The sequence below is a fragment of the Nesoenas mayeri genome (genome assembly GCF_963082525.1).
Source record: "Nesoenas mayeri genome assembly, chromosome: 5".
NCBI lineage: Eukaryota > Metazoa > Chordata > Aves > Columbiformes > Columbidae > Nesoenas > Nesoenas mayeri.
This window is the reverse complement of record NC_137548.1, coordinates 30,253,743-30,273,534: the sequence shown is the minus strand read 5'-3', so window position 1 is coordinate 30,273,534 and position 19,792 is coordinate 30,253,743. Positions and strand designations below refer to the sequence as shown.

General features: G+C 39.2%; 1 protein-coding gene across 2 annotated transcripts in view; it reads right to left on the bottom strand.

The window, feature by feature from the left end:
- PRKD1 (protein kinase D1) overlaps positions 1-18,561 on the bottom strand; it is a gene marked incomplete at both ends in the record, with an annotated part of 133,424 nt that extends 114,863 nt beyond the window's left edge. For both annotated transcript variants that reach the window (XM_080346118.1, XM_080346117.1), the window contains one exon: positions 18,373-18,561. In XM_080346118.1, coding sequence (XP_080202244.1) covers positions 18,373-18,561 — 189 coding nt within the window. The remainder of the gene's footprint in view (positions 1-18,372) is intronic.
- Between the last annotated feature and the right edge of the window lie 1,231 nt (positions 18,562-19,792).

Genomic DNA, 19,792 nt, shown 5'->3' with positions numbered 1-19,792 from the left:
TGACTCTTAAAAATGAGCTGTATCAGTCTTCTAAATAGTTAGCAGACTAATTCAAAGCACAGAACCATAATTTCTCAAGGATTTGTGAGGAAAGTACAGCAGGAGACAGAGACGCATTTGGACTAGCAGCTTGGCCTACTGAAGAGTTTCTTTCAGGTGTAAATGCACGTTGCATCCACTCTTGGATACACAGTACACAGTGAAACGCATCACTGGTACAACCAGCACAGCTTCCCCTCCTGTGGAACCAAAGTTAAAGTTGTGCACAGAAGCACTGTACATGAAAGGCTGACAAAGGTATCTACTGTACCAGAAAGAAAGTGTATCTTCTCAAAGCTTCCCAAGCAGTATGCTCCCTGTGCACGCACACAAATCTGTAGAAAAGTCTGCTTTGCATCACTCACAGATGTGTGGTAACACACCTAGGACCAACACCTGGTGCAAATTTCCCACAGGTGATAAAAATGCCATGTGACCATATGCTCCAAGACATTTAACAGACTGCACAAATAAAATCCTTCTTCCTTTCTCTTTATATTTTACTAGTCACTAAGGCATCAGACTGTCCCTCAAGTTCTCAGAATGCATTGTTAAACATTATTAGAAGGTGAAAAAAGCAGTAAAAGGCTCTTCAAATTCTGAATACAATCAACACAAAGGAAATTACTGCAAATGAGAAGGTGAAAAGCACGTTTGCAAAGAGCAACTGCACCATAAAAGAGTTCACATTCCTCAGAGAAGATAGGAATAAGAATGACAGCAATGGCCGTGTAGTCCTCAATAATCTCAGAGTTGAGAAAAGTCTAAGCAGGAACCCAAACCTGCAGTTCCATTAAAAAGTAAACAAATCAACGAAAAAACAGCAAGTGTACTAAAAGACTGAACTAGGCAAATCATGTGGTTTTGATTAACCTCAAACTTAAAAAAGAAGACATTCAGAAAGTGGAAACTTAGTATAATTAAAAAGGTTGAATACAAAACAACACTACAAACAATTAAGGCAAGACCAAAAAAAAAACAAAAGGGCACAGGAGACTGCATTAGTAAAAATCATCAGCAATAGTAAGAATATCACTACAGTTGTATAGTCTTGGACATAACATGAAAGTTTACCTGCTACTCTCTGGAGAGATTGGTAATATAAAAAGATATCAAAAAACATTTTCAAATGTGTGTTGCTTGGTTGGTTGGTTTGGGGTTTGTTGTTGTTGTTTGTTTTTTTTCAATCAAGCTTCATTAAAAACATCACCAGAACAAAGATGACTAATCCAGGCCAGAGAAAACAAAATCAGAGTATTCATGCAAAGTAAATGTTTCCAGAAAAGGACAGCTTTGAAGAACTTTATCTAGCATTTTATAAAACAATTCAAAGCAATTTTAATACCCTTGGCAACTGCATTTGAAAACTCATCAAAGACTGCAACCAAGTAGGACTTAATGAAAGACCATTAGATATGAAAATGTATTTTCACTTTGACACGTCTTCAAATATTGTTTGACATGACATTATTAGAAGAAAATTTGACAATACTTGTCTGAAATTATCTTAAAACAGAGACAAAACTGACTGGATAACTAGACCCAAATCGAGTACTTAGCACTGCCAGAAATCAAGGACATGCTGAAGAAGGCTGAGAAGGGCAGGTCCTAAAGGAGAACCTGGTCTTGGTTCTGTTCTTTACAACTATTTCATTGACTATCTTGATGAGGATCAGAGAAAATTCTTAGGAAATTTTCCCACTATATGAAACTGAGATGGACAGCAAACACATTAAGTGATAGGATTAGAATTCAAAAAGATCTCAAACAAAATGGAGAAGTGACTTGAAGAAGAGAGGATGAAGTTTTACAGGGATGTGTTACTGGAGAAACAGTTTGAGAAAAGTAAGTATGGAGAACAACTGGTTAACTAGCACTTCCTCAGAAAAGAAATCAGAGGTTACATGCTGAATATGAATGAACACATAAATTTTGAAAAGTTCAAGAATAATGGTAGGAAAATGGATCCTGCTTCTCTACAAACCATTTCCTGACATCTCACTTCACCTCTAAAAGAATCATTAAAGAAATAGATGCAGGCTCATGTCTGGAGGGCAACTATGCTGTTAGCTTATTCTCATAGGCCTGTTTAACAAAGATCTTAATCCTGTACTCAACAGCAGACTGGCAAAACCAAATTATACAGATGAAAATTTTACATGGAAACGGGTACCTTTAGAATCTATTAATTTCCTTTTAGCAGCTGAGAGCATTATAAAAATCAGTTGATTTCATCTGAGTTTTGGCATGTGTTTCATTTACCTGCCAAGTATGTAAAATTATTAGGTTACTTTGTGGATTGGGACTTGAGAGGCCAGAGAGGCCTCTTTACACCAACTCTGTAAAAATATTTTATTTATTCAATATATAAGCCAATTACTCCTAGTTAGACTTTGCATGATCAAAACTATTCCATCACATTAAAAAAGTGCAATTTCATACAGCACTGTAAATCTCTCCCTCTCTCACTCTAGAACAGTTCTATCTGACAGCTGCTACAGTGCAAATCAGTAGTAGTCAAAAATAGTACTCGAAAATATATTCCTGCTTTTTAAAATAGGATTTTTGTGAGCTCAAGTATAGCATATCACTTTTCAAACCTTCTTCTTACCACAGACATATTTCCTTGTGAATGTCTAAATATTAAGAACAAATTATTCCTAGAGGTCAAGTGTTAGGCTGTTTGTTGTCTTTGGTTTCAATATTTTTTTTTTAAACACAGAGAAAAGACTTGCCCAGAGTAAATATCCACATATGTAGTATATCTAGTTAAACAGAAACTCTGACTTATTAACATGAAAGCCTTTGCTGTCAAATTTTTAAATACCAAGAAAAATTGTAAGCAATTGAGAACACTTGGAGTACTTCTGGAGGGAACGGAATTATCTTCACACACAAATCCCAAAATACTATAATTTATCTTTTTAAACTTTTTCTCCTCCTGATCTATCTTTATAAGAAAGCCCATCATGAAGATACAAACAACTTACTTAACAACTTTATTTCTTTACTTCCAAAAGAAAAAGGAAGATTAAATGGCATAAAAGAGCACAGAAGGGAAACTGCAAATATTTGAAATCTGATGGAAATACAATATAAAATAGATAAAACAGACTCCAATACAAATCTGCAAGCTGTGGTCCCCAATATTACCACCTAAGAAACTGCAAAAGACTGCTAAGCAGAAAATGTACATTTTACTTAATAATGGAAAGAGCTTTTTTTTCAATTTTTATCCCTTTTAGCTCAGAATCATCCACATTGGAAGAGACCTTGGGAGTTCCTCTAGTCCAATATGCTGCTTAAAACAGGGTCAGAATTGAATTCAGTTGAATCAGAAAGCGGTAAATTAGAAAACTAAAGGAGTATGGGTCCAAAAAGCTGAGTCAACCACAATATCAAGAGTTTACAGCAAGATCTTCTGATGACCATGATAACTGGGTATGCCCCTCTTCTAATAATAATGGGCTGCTAAAAAATAATTGTTGTGAACCTGCAACAAAAAGGCTTCGACACTTCTTGTTTCACTGGCCATGTGATAGCATCACAAATCATCGTTTCTGCACTTCATCTTCCATCCTGCTTACTTAGGGGGGGGACGTAGCAAACTCCCTGTTTCAATGAACAAAGCAACCTCTGGGATATAGAGTCTTAAATAAAATATTCCCTGTCATATGCTTCAAAACACAGTGTTTCACTGAGCAAAGATCAAAAAGAAGAGAGGTCACCTACCCTTATCTTGGTGACGTTTCTGTATTTTTCACTACAAAAACTTCAGTAGCATTTTACTCTGATAATATGAGAGCTAATTCTGACTCCTTTAAAATCAGAAAACTACAGAAATTTCCAGGGCATCAACAGCTGAAGAAGATTCTGAAAAAAAAAAAGATCTCCTTAACATTAGGAATCAATTTGAAGGATTTTTTTTTTAACTAAGAAAAAAATACATGAAAAAAACCACCTCTTTTTTTTTACATAAACATAAAAATAAAATCTGATGTGTTAAAATGTTTCAAAAAAAATTTTTTTAAGTTATGTGAAAGCACATTGATTTTTCCTGCAAACTGACATGTTTTCATGCTGAGAAACACCTGAAACACAAATTTGTGTATCTATATTCTGATACAATCCTGGTAAAGAAAAAAGAAGTTTCAAAAATGTCCAGTTACACTGTTATTTCCAAGGTACTATATATAGAAAAAAATACATCGATACAAGAAATTATTAATCTTTCTTCAAAGGGGTAATATATGCTTTGTTGACATTTTCTTTCCATTGGCATTTTAGTTACACTTTCTACCTTACAAAAAAACGCATTGAAAAGTAGTCTCTTCCATAGTGTATCCCTGTCTGAGGAAACTACTGAAGAAGAATACTAAGAAATTACAAATCAGAAAAATTTAACAATATACGGAACTTCTTTGTACCAGAAGAAACTATAATATAATACAGATCCAGCTGTAAAACTAGCACATAAAATGAGTATTTGACCCAAGAATTCATTTACAAAGTTCTAACAAGACTTTAATGGTCAGAAAGATACCTAGAAGCACATTTACATTCCATACAAATTTCTCATACAATTTAAAACCAATCCTCAATGAGCACTGTAGTTAATACTAACATAATTAATTGTAATCCTTTTAATTATTTGCAACTAGGAAGTATCTATATACTAATAATCATCATATCTTAACATTTTAGAAACATTCTAAGGATATATTACATCAATATTCATCAATATTTCTGGTTGTATTACACACTTCCTTGTACTGTGAATTCTAAGATTCATCAAAAATCACTTTTTTCAAAGTTCTACCTATGAAATTCTTAAGATATTTCACACAAAATAAGCAATTCAGTTAAGATTACTCATAGTCAAAATTCTGCTTTATTCATATTTAGTCCTCCTCTGTATCAATATGCCATTCAGAAAGGGAAATGAATATGTTACAGAAGTGACTTGTTCAGTGGCATGCATGGCCAGCAGGAGTCAGAGAAACTATCAAATATACCTTTCCTAGATTCAGTATTATCTACATCCCTTAATGACACAGTTTGCAAAGCCAGTACAGAAATGCCCTTCAATACATATGAAGATGCAGACCTCAAAGTGTTAATGCTCATGTTTGTAATTCTAATACAAAGGATTATTCCCTCAATACAGACAAAAAAAGTGTATGTAGAGAAAGCAAAAGTTCTCTCATAATGTTACATTAACATACATAAGCAATTCCTTATATATCTAGAGAAAGAATAAACATACAGATTCTCATTTAAAGCTTCATGTACTTTCTAACTGTTGCAGAACTGACTATCTAATTCATGATTATTTCAATGCAGACTTTGGAATCAAATAATGGCATGTCTTGGATTAAAAGAAACGGAAGTTATTAATCTTTATAAATGTTTTGGGTTGGTTTTTTTTAATTATCATGATGTTCAGTCCCAAGTATTTTTTTAAACTTTTGTCCTATTGTTTCTCTCTCCTCATACGAGCATGATATCAACATGGCAAGTGATATTCACATATGTTTTTGATTGAAACACATTGGGAAAAGAGTAACAATCACACCACACTAGTGAAAGATTTTTATGCACTCCTATTCAAAAGATAGGAATTAACCTTTGAGTTGACCTTTGTGCAGCCTCTCTTGTTATATGATGGTTTCTGTTGTTTTCAGAACCTTCCTCTTGTACTGCTAAATAGAGGAAAGAAATGGTGACTTTACTCAAAAACCGGTTTCTTAACAGAAAATAAATATGCTTCCTAAACTAAAGGTAAACAATGCAGCCTCACTCATCAACAATGGATGAGATACACTCAGTATTGCAGGGAAACCCAAGAAGGAGTATTTTTTTTCTTTCAGATCTTTTCCCGAGGTATCTCCAAATACATTCCAGCAAGTTTTTACATATTATTTACCTCTCAAATAAGGAAGTGGACATTTGCCAACTTTTTAAACTGACCATATGAAATTTTTGTTCTTAGGCCATGTTTGAATACCAGGTCTGATTTTCAGTAGCTTTAAAAGTTTAGAAATTCTTGTTTCTTTATACTTTATATTTTAGTCTTCAAAAGGGACTTCATCCTTATACTTTTATCTATGTTACATCCAAAGAAGTGAAACTTGCCAAACTGTCAGTAAAACTGCCACAAATTTATTTTTCATAAAACAACATAAAGCACTTACTTCTGGGTAAATCAAGATATCTAACAAAATTGTGTGGCCATAGTATGAAACAGTACCTTGAATGTTATCAAAATGTTAATATTCTTATATTTAAACATACAACTGCACATAAAGCTCTGTGCCATCTGTGAATGCACAGCAGGTGAAGATATATTGAAAAATCAGCAACCAAATTTTAGCATAGACTACATGCCCTGGGTTTACTCAGTGGCTGTCTATCAGTCCAGGATATTACCTTCAGATGCCTAAGTTACATAGTGTGACCATTTGATAAGAGCCTTTGAAGAAGCATGGGAAAAACGAGCAAAAGCAAAGGAGAAAAACAAACAAAAAGTAATACAACAAGGACTAACTTTAGTTTTGTTGTTCCCTTGGCCTTCCCTCTAAGCCCTAATAGCAAGATGGAGTCTAAATAACACATCTTTTTTCCTTTGGAACATCTCTAACATGCACATGTCCTCCCTGTGAAGACAGATTATTCAAGCATGTCCTCATCAGTTCACTTCTCAAGCAGTGTATTGTCTTCCTTCCTCAAAAAATTACACACTGTTCCGCTTAAAGGAACCTTTGCAGCAGATGGGTGTATTCATTTTATCATTCCTTCCTTTCACCTCTGCACAGACCAACCCTTCCCCATTCCACAAGGACAGCTAACTCAGTCAGCCCGTCCCCTATGTAACACTATTTTTGTTTAATTTCTAATCCATAAGACTTGAGGTCTTTATTTCATATTGAAAGGGCTGGTGGTTTTTACTAATCATTTTTGCTAACCACCGGTTAGTTCCACCATGAGGAACTTATGTGCTTTTGCCCACAACCTAAGACAGACCTCTCATAGGGTTTTCTTCAAAGGTACTGCTGACAAACTACTGGTTTTAATGCTGAGGTATCATTCCACGTGGTTTAAGACATGGTGTAATAACCAGCTGTTCAGTACACCTTGACTGCAAAGTACTGAAGGGAGGGATTTCTTTCCTGTACACAATAAAGCATATACTAAGGCCCTAACATAATACAGGCTGCTTAACATCTATTAGGCATTAATGCAACAAATGCAAGCACATAAAGATTCAAAAGCACTGTTGGAAATAGTGTTTTGCAGCTGTTTTCCACATACTCTTTGGTAGGTATATTTAACTATCAGCCATAACTTTTAATTTTAAAATATTCAAACCAGAGGCAAACAAGAGACTACAGATACAACACAAAGCATAAAGAAACAAATATAGATTGCTTAAAGCCATACATAGGTTGTATCAACAGCTGTGTCTGATAGGGGACTGCTGCTCCTTTACCTTGAATATTAGTTTGACCATGATGAACTGCAGACTCTGAGGATCACAGAAACATCAGAACCTCTGGAAGTTATCTAGTCTGAGATCTCACAGCAGGACAATCTCCAACACAAGGTTTTCTTTACTCGAGTCCAAAAATGAAGGAGGAAGTTTCCACCACCTTTCTGGGTACCTGTTCCAGTACTGCACTACTCTCCTAGCAAAGTTTGTTTTCCTCATGTCCAATCTGAATCTTTTTGAAACTGTAATTTGCAGTCATTGCTCTTTTTTTCAGCCTCTCTCACTAGCTAGAAGGGTTTAGCTTTATCACCTTTGTAACTCCTCTTAAAGTGGTTACTTATTTCACATCGAGAACTAATTCAACACCAGAACACAGCTCAGAACCTCCTTGGTTCTGTGACAGTTGCCAAATAAAAGAAATCAAATGGAAGGAAGAAAGAGGAAGTTTATATTGGATGATCATTTAACCTAGATTAAGAACTGAAAGTCAAGACACTGGCATTTGTTTGTAGGTTTGAACTGTATCTAATTCTCTGGGTCAAGTTCACATGGCATGAAAACAAAAAGCATGATCATAAACACAGACTAAAGATATACTAGAGATAAGTTTCTAGATGTAAAGCACAAGTATTTATTTCCCAAATTCTTTGACTTTACCATATTTTCTGCCTAACAATCTGTTAGCTGTTTACCTGAACACTTTATGCTACAATGCCTTGTGGAGCTTCATGTGACAAACAGGCCAGCAGACACACTGTTACGTGCAATGGATAACATTCAAAGTTTAATTTTTCTTGGGAAATTAGGATAAAAATACAGTCTAGAATGAAGAGATCCTCTCTCCTAATTTAGTCCCCTCACCCCCACACAAGCACACACACAGACTCTTACCAGATTGTTTCAATTTTCACTCCACTTCTTTTTTTTCTTCCTATTTTTTTTTTTGTGTAGAACAGCCAACTCTCTGGGAAAAATGCACTGAAAACTATGTGAGTTTGGAACTGGACAGACTCCTACTCATATTCTACGTATTTTGCTGCATTCCTCCTTTTTAGAGGTAAGCATAATAAATGTACCAGAACAAATTCATAAGTTTACATATTGCAAGTATCTGAAAGGTTGCATTTTCTGATTTCAGTGCATAATTTTCCCAGTTTCCTAGATGTAGTTGATGTTGGGTGGCAATATTAAAGCCTCAGACAGATAAGACCAGCACTTACAACATTAGCACACCTGGAGTCATGGCATGTAAACTGACAGCAAACCTGCAAAGCAACCCTTTAAAAGCTGATGTAAAGGGGAACCAAACTCCAACCAAAATGTGAAAGTTACTAAAACTAGATTGAAAATAGTGTTGATAACACATTGTACTCCTTGTCAGTGGGGTTTCCTTCACCCCTTGCCATGGATCAAAACCACAATTTAAAAAGTTTAAGTCACATAAACAACCTTTTGTGGCCCAAGGATCTACAGGGTTTTCAGTCTGAATACAGACCCTCGCCCAGCATCCATACATAAATAAGGGTATATGTTACACAATTTATTGTGCTGCAAAGAGGGAGCCCACGGTTTACATTAACATTATGGTCCACATACATTAGTAATTTCTAGTTTTATGTGAAAGGCTTTCTCAGGTGGTAGGAAAAAGATAAGGCAATGTGAAAGTCACTGTTTTTAAGGACAAGCATCTTTTAGGCAAATTGCCTCCTAGCCAGAATGATGCTCCTAGTCCCAGCTGTGTCCCTGTTTGTGTCTTTGCAACTGACATGATGCTAACAAAATCTATTTCTAACACTCACCTCTTCTCTTAGGAAACAGCCAAGAGCCAAATTAGATTAAGTACGTTAATGTTTTTTACCTTTTTAAAAAAGAACAAAACTTTATATTTGACCCAAATAATCAACTGTGTTCTAGCTTTAATGCCCTCACACTATTTCCAACCTGATTCTGACTGCAGAAGAGGCACATACACAGCAGACTATTACTGAGACAATCACAATACCATTATAAATTTTGCGTGGTGGGAGAAGCAAAAGCTTACCTTTTGACCAAGTTTTCCTTAGCTGAAGAAGAAAACAGAATTATAAGGAAGAAGCAAAAGGAACCCACAAAGAAAGTGAGACGATATACACTGAAATTTATGTCTATGTATATATCAGTATAACATGTCCACAGTATTACCTCTACATTTTACTGTGATACACTACACTATCTTTCCAACCTTCACACTTTGTTGAAGCAGATAAAACTAGTAGAGGATTTAGAAAGGAAAAAATCTCCTTCATGAAGTAGCTGACTTGAAGTGCATACTTGAAGGTTTTATACTTTAAAAGTTCAAAGACAGATATATCTAAGTAATTTTGACTTTATACACAGTTTTTGAGTGACACCAAGTCTGCCATCTTCTTAGACTGTTATATGGATAGATATAATTAAAAGGAAAGTCCCAAAAAGAAAGAGATCATTTTGCAGGACTAAATGTCTTGTATGAAGAAGAAGAAAGTTCAAAGTCTGTAAAAGAAATCTGGTTTGATCAGCAAAATCCTAGACATTCACAGGGACAGAACAAGCTAGGAGAATGTAAACAAAGGTGATGTTTGGGCAGAGCACTGAAAAGTTCATGCTGGGCATCCAAGCTTACCCCAACAAGTGCCCCACCAGCCAAGCACAGAAGGGCACTGAATGAAGAGTCTGGGCCCCTCAGTTCAGGAAGGACAGGGAACTGCTGGAGAGAGTCCAGCACAGAGCCATGAAGAGGGAAGCATCTCCCTTATGAGGAAAGGCTGAGGGAGCTGGGTCTCTTTAGCTTGGAGAAGAGGAAACTGAGGGGTGACCTCACTAATGTTTACAAATATATAAAGGGTGAGTGTCAGGAGGATGGAGTCAGGATCTTCTCAGCAACAACCAACGATAGGACAAGGGGCATTGGGTACAAACTGGAACACAGGAGGTTCCACTTAAATATAAGAAACTTCTTCACAGTGAGGGTGACAGAGCACTGGAACAGGCTGCTCAGGGAGGTTGTGGAGTCTCCTACTCTGGAAACATTCAAAACCCGCCTGGACACCTTCCTGTGTAACCTCATCTAAGTGTTCCTACTCTGGCAAGGGGGATTGGACTAGATGATCTTTCGAGGTCCCTTCCAACCTCTAACATTCTGTGATTCTATGATTCTGTGAGGAGTCTCCTCTCACATAGCAGTAAAGCACAACAAATGTAACACATACGGAAAAGAAAAATCACTGTCAAAGATGGGGTAAAAGATATCTCAATTAAATGGGTCTTTTTTTTTCTTATTCTCATATAACCCACATTCTTTTGGAGTTAACGAGACATGATAACTATATTCAGGTAGCCTTTCAAGCGGAACCTCTATGATCAACTCTGTGTAAGAGACACTGAAGTCTGACACTGAAACTGAAAAGTGAAACAAGTATTTTACTGGAACACACTTTAAACCAGATTTCAAATCTATCCCAAAACTGACAACTTGACATTATGCAAGCAGTATATAGTAGCTCCAGAAGACAATTTGAAAGAGAAGTCCTCCTCCAAGCAGCAAAAGCCAAATACAAGTCAATTGCCAGCACTGTCTAGAGACACATATACAGCAACACTGTTGTATGGTGAGGATTCATCAAATATTTCTAGAAACAAGATCAGCCTGTGGCACATACTTGTGTACACAGAGGCAGAAGCAAAACATTTCCCAACAGGTGCAGAGCCTTTAGAAATCTGCACTGGGTAGCTAAAATGAATTCACCTATACTTTGGACAAATACTTTGGAAACAAAAGATTTAACTTGTATACTTAATTGCATCTGTATAACTGCAGACATACTACATAATGTCAACCTAAACCTCTCTGATGTCAATCAGAGGGCAAAGTCAAGAAGTTAGTGATGGCCTACAACATTGCACAAAAGTAATTTTTAAAAAATACAAATTACACATGCATTTATCCCAGGTTACTTGAGACAGACAACACTCAGTCTCACTGTAGTTAATTTGTCTTTATAATTTGCAATTTTTAATTTCACATATATTAAAAAATCCAAAGATGTCCTATAAATAAGTGCTAGCATAGAGTCACTGAAATAAATAAATAAAACCATACATTTGGCAAAAGTTTTTCATTGAAATACTTTGATATACAAAATACAGTAAAATAAGAAACCAAAAGTAGCAATACACAGACTTCAAGTGTGCTTGTTTCCTTGCAGATAACCACAGTATAACACACCTGGTAACCACACGGCCAGATTTCTCCAAACACATTAAAAATAACAAAACAAAAACAAAAACAAAACAGACACACAAACAACAACAACAACAAAACAAAACAAAAAAAACCCAAACAAACAAAAAAAACCACACACCAAAAAAAACCCAACCAACCAACCAAACAAAAAAAAAAACACTAGATAAGAAGAACAAATAGTTTGAGGTGTTTATGAGGAATTTCCAGAAGTCATGGGAAAATACCTGTGGACAAAGCCTGCACAAATCCATACAGGGATTTCACACGCATCCCACAGCACAGATCACCTACATAAAAGCAGTAAACCCACCACCCCTTTAGGACACACAGGGCTTACTGGGCATTCTCAGACCACCCCTGTGGTTTATGCCCAGTAAGTCTTACGCTGGACAGATAGTCAGACTTCAGGTATTTCAGATTCACTGAGCACATGTCACACTATGTCCACATATGCACTTCTGTCTGGAAGCATTGCAACTTCAATAATAAAATCCATTCTTTCTCTGGCAATAGAGCTTCATCTCATTGGCAATGAGAGAAGCATCTGGTAGGCTTATTCATCTTCTACTTTTTTTAAATAATTATGGGAATCATATATTTCCTGGGGCAACCATCAGTGGGACTAACACAAGATCAATGAAAGACTTCTTTTACAATGCCTTTAAAAATCAAAATGTCAACTGCTTTGGTTACAAGTTTGTCCTCTATTCAAAGCTCCATCTTATTTTGTGAGAATTCATTTGATAGCCTTTAATCTTTGGCAAGGAATTTCTCAAATGCTCTAGGTAAGTTTCTGGCATTAGATCAATTTTCCTCATCTGGAGCACTGACAGGATAGATAACAAAGTTAGCATTTCTTAAAAACCCTACAGTTTCTTTAAACCAATGCACACTGACTCCCTTTCATCAAAGTTATGCTTTTCCTGGTGTTTTCTCACACGTGCTCCAAAAGTAAGTTTAAGCAATCTACAAACTACTGTTACATATACTGACTTACAGTTTCCAGGGTGGAGAATAATAAATGTTAAGTCAATAAAAGATAAAGTGGTAAACATTGAAAGTCTCACTTGAGTTTATAAGACTGAGATTGCTTGAAAAGTCCCTTCACTTTGGAATATATTTACATGCACAAAGACAAGGCACCTCACATTCCTTAAATGAAGTTTAACTTGGTGTTTCCACAGCAGGGACAGAAGGAAGCATTCCATGCAGAGAAAGACTCATTTGAGGTAAGAAAGTTTAACAATTTGTTACAATTGTACACCAGTTAAAGACTCAACGAGAATGTAACTCTAACTGATAAACAACATACCTATCTGTACTAACTTTTCCAGAACATATGAAGACTGTGACTACAGCCAAAATGTAATGAATATATGAAATGACTACATCCATGTATTTGACTGATGATGTATCAGTTTTGGTCAGCATGGTAAAAACCTGTTTCTCTGTTTATCCCAAGGCAAAAAATGTTTCTTTCTAGTACACTATTTACCTTGAGTCCCCATCCCACTCCAAAGGAAATGATTTCATTGCCACCAGGCTCTTGTTTATTTTAGGAGAGTTTGTAGATCGGTGGGGATGAGGGGGAGAAATACATCATCCATATAAACAAACCCCATATGTTTTCCATGGCTGCTTGAAACCCTTGCAGAAAAGGTTAAGCATATTTTCAGGTCAACCTTTAGGAAAGCTCCTTTATTTGCTCAGACCAGAAGTTTAGAGATTCCAGCCTGAGAAAACAAAACTAAGCTTAATTGTTTTCTGTTTTATTTACTTAGGTTAGATTTCTCATACCAAGGACAACCAGAAGCACAAGTGGATGCATATTTGTTCCTTAACATGTTTGGTTTAATTCTCAGGGACAGATTAGATACAAGAATACTTTAAAAAGGCTCTTCATTTGATTTGTGACATTTTTTTCCTAATTTAACACTGAATACTTACAGGCACAGTATTCCAGCTGCAGTATGCCACTTGAACTACCTTGGTTCCATCCCCCTCCTGAAATGGCCTACTTTCTGCCTTACTTTTTTTTCCCCTCACTGTGAAATTTCAGAATTATCCAAACCAGTGAACAATATACAACACTACTTTTATAAATCAGCCTAAACTACACATGGCCTATGCAGATCAAATTTTGTTTCTGTATTCATTGTTTGTGTTTCCTATTGATTGAAACTTCTCAGCCTTCAAATGACAAAGGCAAGCCAACAGCCGACGCCATTCAAGGCCAGGATGAGGCTCTGAGCAACCTCATCCAGTTGAAGATGTCCTTGCTCATTGCAGGGGGCTTGGACTAGATGACCTTTGATGGTCCTTTCCAACCCAAACTATTCTATGATTCTGTGACCTTAATGGCTGACCTAAGGGCTATACTATAAAATCCACATTCCCAAGTCAAATAATATTGCATCATTTATTTACTTGAGAACTCAAAGTTTTCAAAATTTGGCAGTGCTACTACAGTAGCCCAAGACATTTTATGCAAGGTATAATGATGACAAAGAACTTCAACAAACAGAAAATATAAATAACATTTTCCCCTTTGTATTAAAATTGCATGAATTGGTATAAAAAATTGCATAAAGATTCCTTCCTTTGCCTTTCACTGGTAAAGTCTTTGATAACATGATCATTCCAGACAATTAAAAATATGCCACATTCCTGCTTAGTGTGCTTCACATTACACTTTTACCCTAGCGAAGTGGTTCTATTGTGTACAGATAACCCAAAAAGGGCAATAATTCAAAGTACTTATTTTCAGAAAACAAAGATTGTATTTTACAATATCCTCCCACTGTTCTTGTGGCAGAGTCAGCCTAGAAATCAAACACTGACACACATTTTGCAGTTGATTCTCATTTCTTGTCAACCACATGATCATTTAAATGCTAAAATTCTATTTCAACTGAAGAAAAAATATCCCCACGTGAACAAGTCTCAAAGTTTTCATGTCACTGATTCTAAGAAAGACAAACAAAACACACAAAGTCAAAGGAATCAAATTTTCTTGTCTTCAGAGCAGTTCTTAACAGATTTAAATGTGTTTGGATTTCTGCCCAAAACGGGTACATACTATTTCATCTTCAGATTTGTTAAGAAAATTTCCATACAACTATCTCAGGATGAAATTTGTTCACCATGAGGGTGGTGAGACACTGGCACAGGCTGCCCAGAGAAGCTGTCAGTGCCCCATCCCTGGAGGTGTTCAAGGCCAGGCTGGACACAGCTTTGAGCAAACTAGTCCAGTGGAAGGTGTCCTTGCCTATGGCAGTGGCCTTGGAACTAGACAATCTGTAAGGTCCCTTACAACACAAACCATTCCGTGATCCCATGAAATTCCTGAAAAAAATGCCTCTCAGGGACACTGGAGAAAGAGACCTACTTTGTTCATTATGTTTTTCACATCATATACATTAGACTATTAATGTAATTATACTCTCTACCAAAATTAGAAAACCTAACCTTTGCACTTCAGATGCTGTTTAAAATTCCAGTAGTGCAAATATATGCAAATACATTTTTATATCTAAATATAAACTTCTGAAGTATACATAGCAATAAGTGTTATATATGTGCATACATGTGTATATTATATATTCTTTACCTATAAAAGCACCATATGAAGATGTAGAGATATGGTGGTTTTACACATATATAAAGACATGCATATATAAATATATATACGCATACACACATAACCTCTCCACTTTAACATCCTACTCTGGCCTATATATGCTCTACTCTGCAAACTTTGAGAAAATTTAGTTCAATTTAACATAAATTTTGAGCAGCACTACATTAAGTTGTTGTATAAATCTGCGCAGAATAAGGGTCACAAATATCTTGACTCAGGTATACCCACATTACCACAGAAGAGCCTCTCTATAAACAGATCATCTGATACTGATAGTGAAGAGAATCCAGCACAATCCTAAAAATAAAGTTGTGTACAAGAGGACTGCTTAAGTATTTCACAGCACACCACAGAGTTGATTTTAGCAGTCTAACATGACAGCCAAAGAAAAAAACAAAATCACATTTTTCTCACCTTATACACTGCCTAAGCAACCCAGATGAGACAGAGACTTGGGGACAAAATTGTTAGCTGGTAGGCCACTACTTTACAGACCTAAATAAACTTGCAAATAGTGTGAGATTTCAATAAAATATTGTTTACAGTATAGTCTCCTGCTTGATTGCGATAGCCAGATACATCTTACAAAATGAACAGTAAGCAATACTTAAAATCTTTTCAGTAAAAGAGAAAATCATTAATCTACACCACACAAAAAGTTACCTCATAACAGTTCTAATTATCATTTAATATTTTCAAAGAGGCTCCCTGCCACTATACTGGGTAACTTTGTATATACAAACCATCCCCTCATGTTTAATGAAACAACGTGTGTTAGTGAAGTCGTGTATACAGAGATACTTGGCGGTTTAAGCTTCAAACAGAGATTCTGAGGACTAAATAACATACAAATTAAGCTGCGGAGTGGAGGAGGCACAGGCCACCACCTGGAAAGAAAGAAGAAAAAAAACACAACACACACACACAAAAAAAACCAAACACATCAGACAAGAAAAAAAACACCCACACACCACAAAGCCTATCTTTCTTCCAGTTTTCCCTTTCTTTGCACCACTTCCTTCTCAACAGCCTTGGAAAAGCAGACATTTGGGCTCTGAGAAACTGTGACTAGAAAAAAGTTCTTCATCCAAGCGTGCCCTGCAGACAAGCACCTAAATGATTCTCTCTTTTATGTAGTCAGAAAACTGCAAAAAATGGAAGCATACAAAAATTTTATGTCAGTTCTTACTCAAACGAGTCTGACTTTTGAGCACAAGCCAATGCATTTTATTTTCTTCAGACAATGGTACATTGTTAGGAAATTAGGATTAGACTCAAGCTTATAGTAAACCCATGAAATGGGTTATAAACAATGCATACAACAATCTTAATGTTTCCATTATTGCTAGCATAACAACTTATGAACAGTGAAATATTAAAACTATCTAAGTTGTTTCTGATGCATATGTGACCAAGTAACAAGTTTTGGCCTAGCTTTGAAAGGAAATATCGTAATGTTAAACAGAAGGGTACATCTTTCTTCAGAACTTAATTTAAGAAAGAAGATAACCCTTAAACTAAGAAAAATAGAAAATTTAGAAATGAAGATGCGTATTTTATTTCATACTTTTTTGAAAATATTTCATTAGTTCCTCTTAAAAAAGACCAAATAAAGAGAATATTCTGCTATCCAGTTGATGTGATGTACAAACAGATGTAAGATGTAAGATAAGGCTGTCAACTTAAAAAAAAAAAAAAAAAGCCTAAAAAAATCCCTGCCTGAAATTATTTTACACTAGAAAAAACAAGGGGAGAAAAAAGCCCAACTTGTTCCAATATAACCATCCTAAATAAAAGCCCAACTTGTTCCAATATAACCATCCTAAATATTTGGGGGTTGGGTTTTTTTAACTTGGTCTTTGCAAGCACTCTGACACTTTTATGTGGGTCTTCCACACAGCAAACACTGATAAAGTAGAACTTCATTTTAGTTTACAACATGATTGTAAACACAGAAATCGGAAAAGGCAAAGGACAGCAGACGTTCAGCTGCAAGAGACGTGTATTTTAGCGTGTTGCTCGAATTTTACCAGACTCCTGGTGACCTGTGCCTAGCGATGCCACCGTTCCAGAGGACCAGCGGCGAGTGCCACCCCCGCAGCGGTGCCACCTTTGTTCCCGGGGCCAACGCTCCCCACCCTGCCACCGAGGGACCCACCGCCGCCCGCAGCTGCTGCCAGCGAGGGCTGACTCAGTCCCCACTTGCGCCGCGGCCACCTGCCAGCTCCCGGGGTTGGCACCCAGCGCCAGCCCGCACCGCAGAGCCCTCTGCCCCCGGCGCGGCGCCCACCTCCGCGGCCCAGCGCCGTCCCACGGGTCGGCAGTTCCGGGCCAGGGCGCTGCTCCCCCGGCCCCAGCTCACGGCTGTGCCGGGCTGCCCGCCACCGGGCAAGGAGTGCGAAGCGCTGCGCGCCGCTTTGAATCCTGGGCTCTCGGGGTTGGTTTTTCCTTGTTGCTGTTTGCTTTTTTTTTTTTTTTTTTTTTTTTTTTAGTGGAAAGTTTTCTCTCCCAGCCGAGGCCGGGACAACACGTAAACTGCCCCAGGGCGCCGCGCTGCCATCGCAGCTGACAGGTTTCTGCCTCCCCCTCTTCTTCCGCAGCATTAAAAAGCAGGCAGATAGATCCGGCTGGGGTTTGTTTTTAATAACAGCTATTAGTACAGCTAATTGCATCCATTGCCAACAAAATGAAAGTCAAGCTCGCAAGTGAGCATCCCGCACCGAGCCTCTTCGGCGATGGGGGGGGACAGAGGAAGAGCGAGGGGCCGGGGTGAGGGAAGCGGGGCCAGCAGCAGAGGAGACGAAAACGCAGAAAAGTTAAGATCGGTCTCGTTAGCCCCGGAACCGAGCCGCCGGGAGGCCGGGGAGAGGAAAGTTCACAGCCACCAGCTGCGCCTACGGGCAGCGGATTCGGGGGGCGGCGGGAGGTTGGGGTTCTTATTACCTTCTGGTCGACGATGGAGCAAGCCATTTCCCGGACATGGGCGAGACTGAAGTCCCCCGAGGAGTCCTGCAGCAGCAGCACCGGCTCCCGGCTCAGCCCGATCTGGAGGTGGAAGGCGACGCCGCCCCCGGCAGCAGCCCCCGGCGGCGGCAGCGGGCTGGGCGGCCGGATCAGCGGAGTGGTGCTCATCGAAAACTTCCCGCCGGAGCCGCCGCCGGAGCAGAGGGGTCAGGGACGGAAGGGGGGAGCCGGGCGCCGCGGCGAAAAGTTTGCGGCCGCCCCGGAGGCGCCTGGCGAGTTCCCCCGCGAAGTTTCAGGGAAGTCCCGCCGAGCGCCTCTTGGGTGAAAATGGCGAGGGGGACGAGGGGGAGGGGGCAGAGGACCGGGGAGGATGCAGACAGGAAAAGGCGGCGAGAGAGACGCGCAGGGCGACAGGGGAACCCAGCCCAGCGCCGCCGAGGTGGTGCCGCCGCTCCGGCTGTTGGCGCTGTGCGCGGCGCGGGGGCGGGACGGGCCGCGCCCTCCACCGGGACGGGCCCGCCGCCCGGCTGGGACGGGCCGAGTCGGGGTCGGGCCGCGCCGCTCCGCCACCAAACGGCGGCCGCGTCCCAATAGGCGGTAGGAGCTGACTAGCCCACGCGGGGTCGGCTGGTTCCCTTTCGGCGGGACTTCACCTCAGCCGTCTCTGGTCTCTGCCCGGCCGAGTCAGTGGGCTGCCGTGCCGGGGAGGGGAGGGGAGAGCCTCCTCTTGCCCGGTCAGCCCCGTTGGGCAGCCCCTCAAAGCTGCCTTCATCCCGCCTCGCCCGGTCCTGTGTGGCCTCCTGGGCCGCAGGTGGAGGCAAATCCTCGCCGGCAGCCATCGGTGGCTTCTCCCGGGCAGGGTGGCGGCAGCTGCCCCCGAGGACGGAGGGAAGTGCCAGTGGAGCGGGAGCTCCGGCCTGGCCCCGGCTCTTCTGCCTGGCTTCTCCCAGCTGCTCTGGTCACCACCGTGCCAACTCCTCCAGAAGCCCCCGTAGGTTTGAGGGAAGAAATGGGGGAGGGCTCACACCCATCTCTTCTCTAAAACAGCTTCCAGTTGCAGGGACAGTCTGTGCTAAGGAGGAGCTCCCAGCCACCTAACACCAGGATGAGTTACCCAGCCCATCTCTCGGGGGTCTGTGCAAGCCCCATCAGTTTGTGCAAACAGGACGGATGGCAGGCAACATTTAGTTTAAAAAGCCTATCCCATATCTTCATTTGGAAGTCTGTGAAAGCAATGGAGTTGTGAGCTGTAATTATTTTGAGTACCAACAAAGAAACTCTTAAGTTACATATATGGCACCTGTAAGGATGGCAGTACTAAATGTATGTTTTTTAAGTACAGTGGTTGATCAAATTTACAGTCTGTTTCTTTACAAATTGCTTTTTTTGACCAAATATA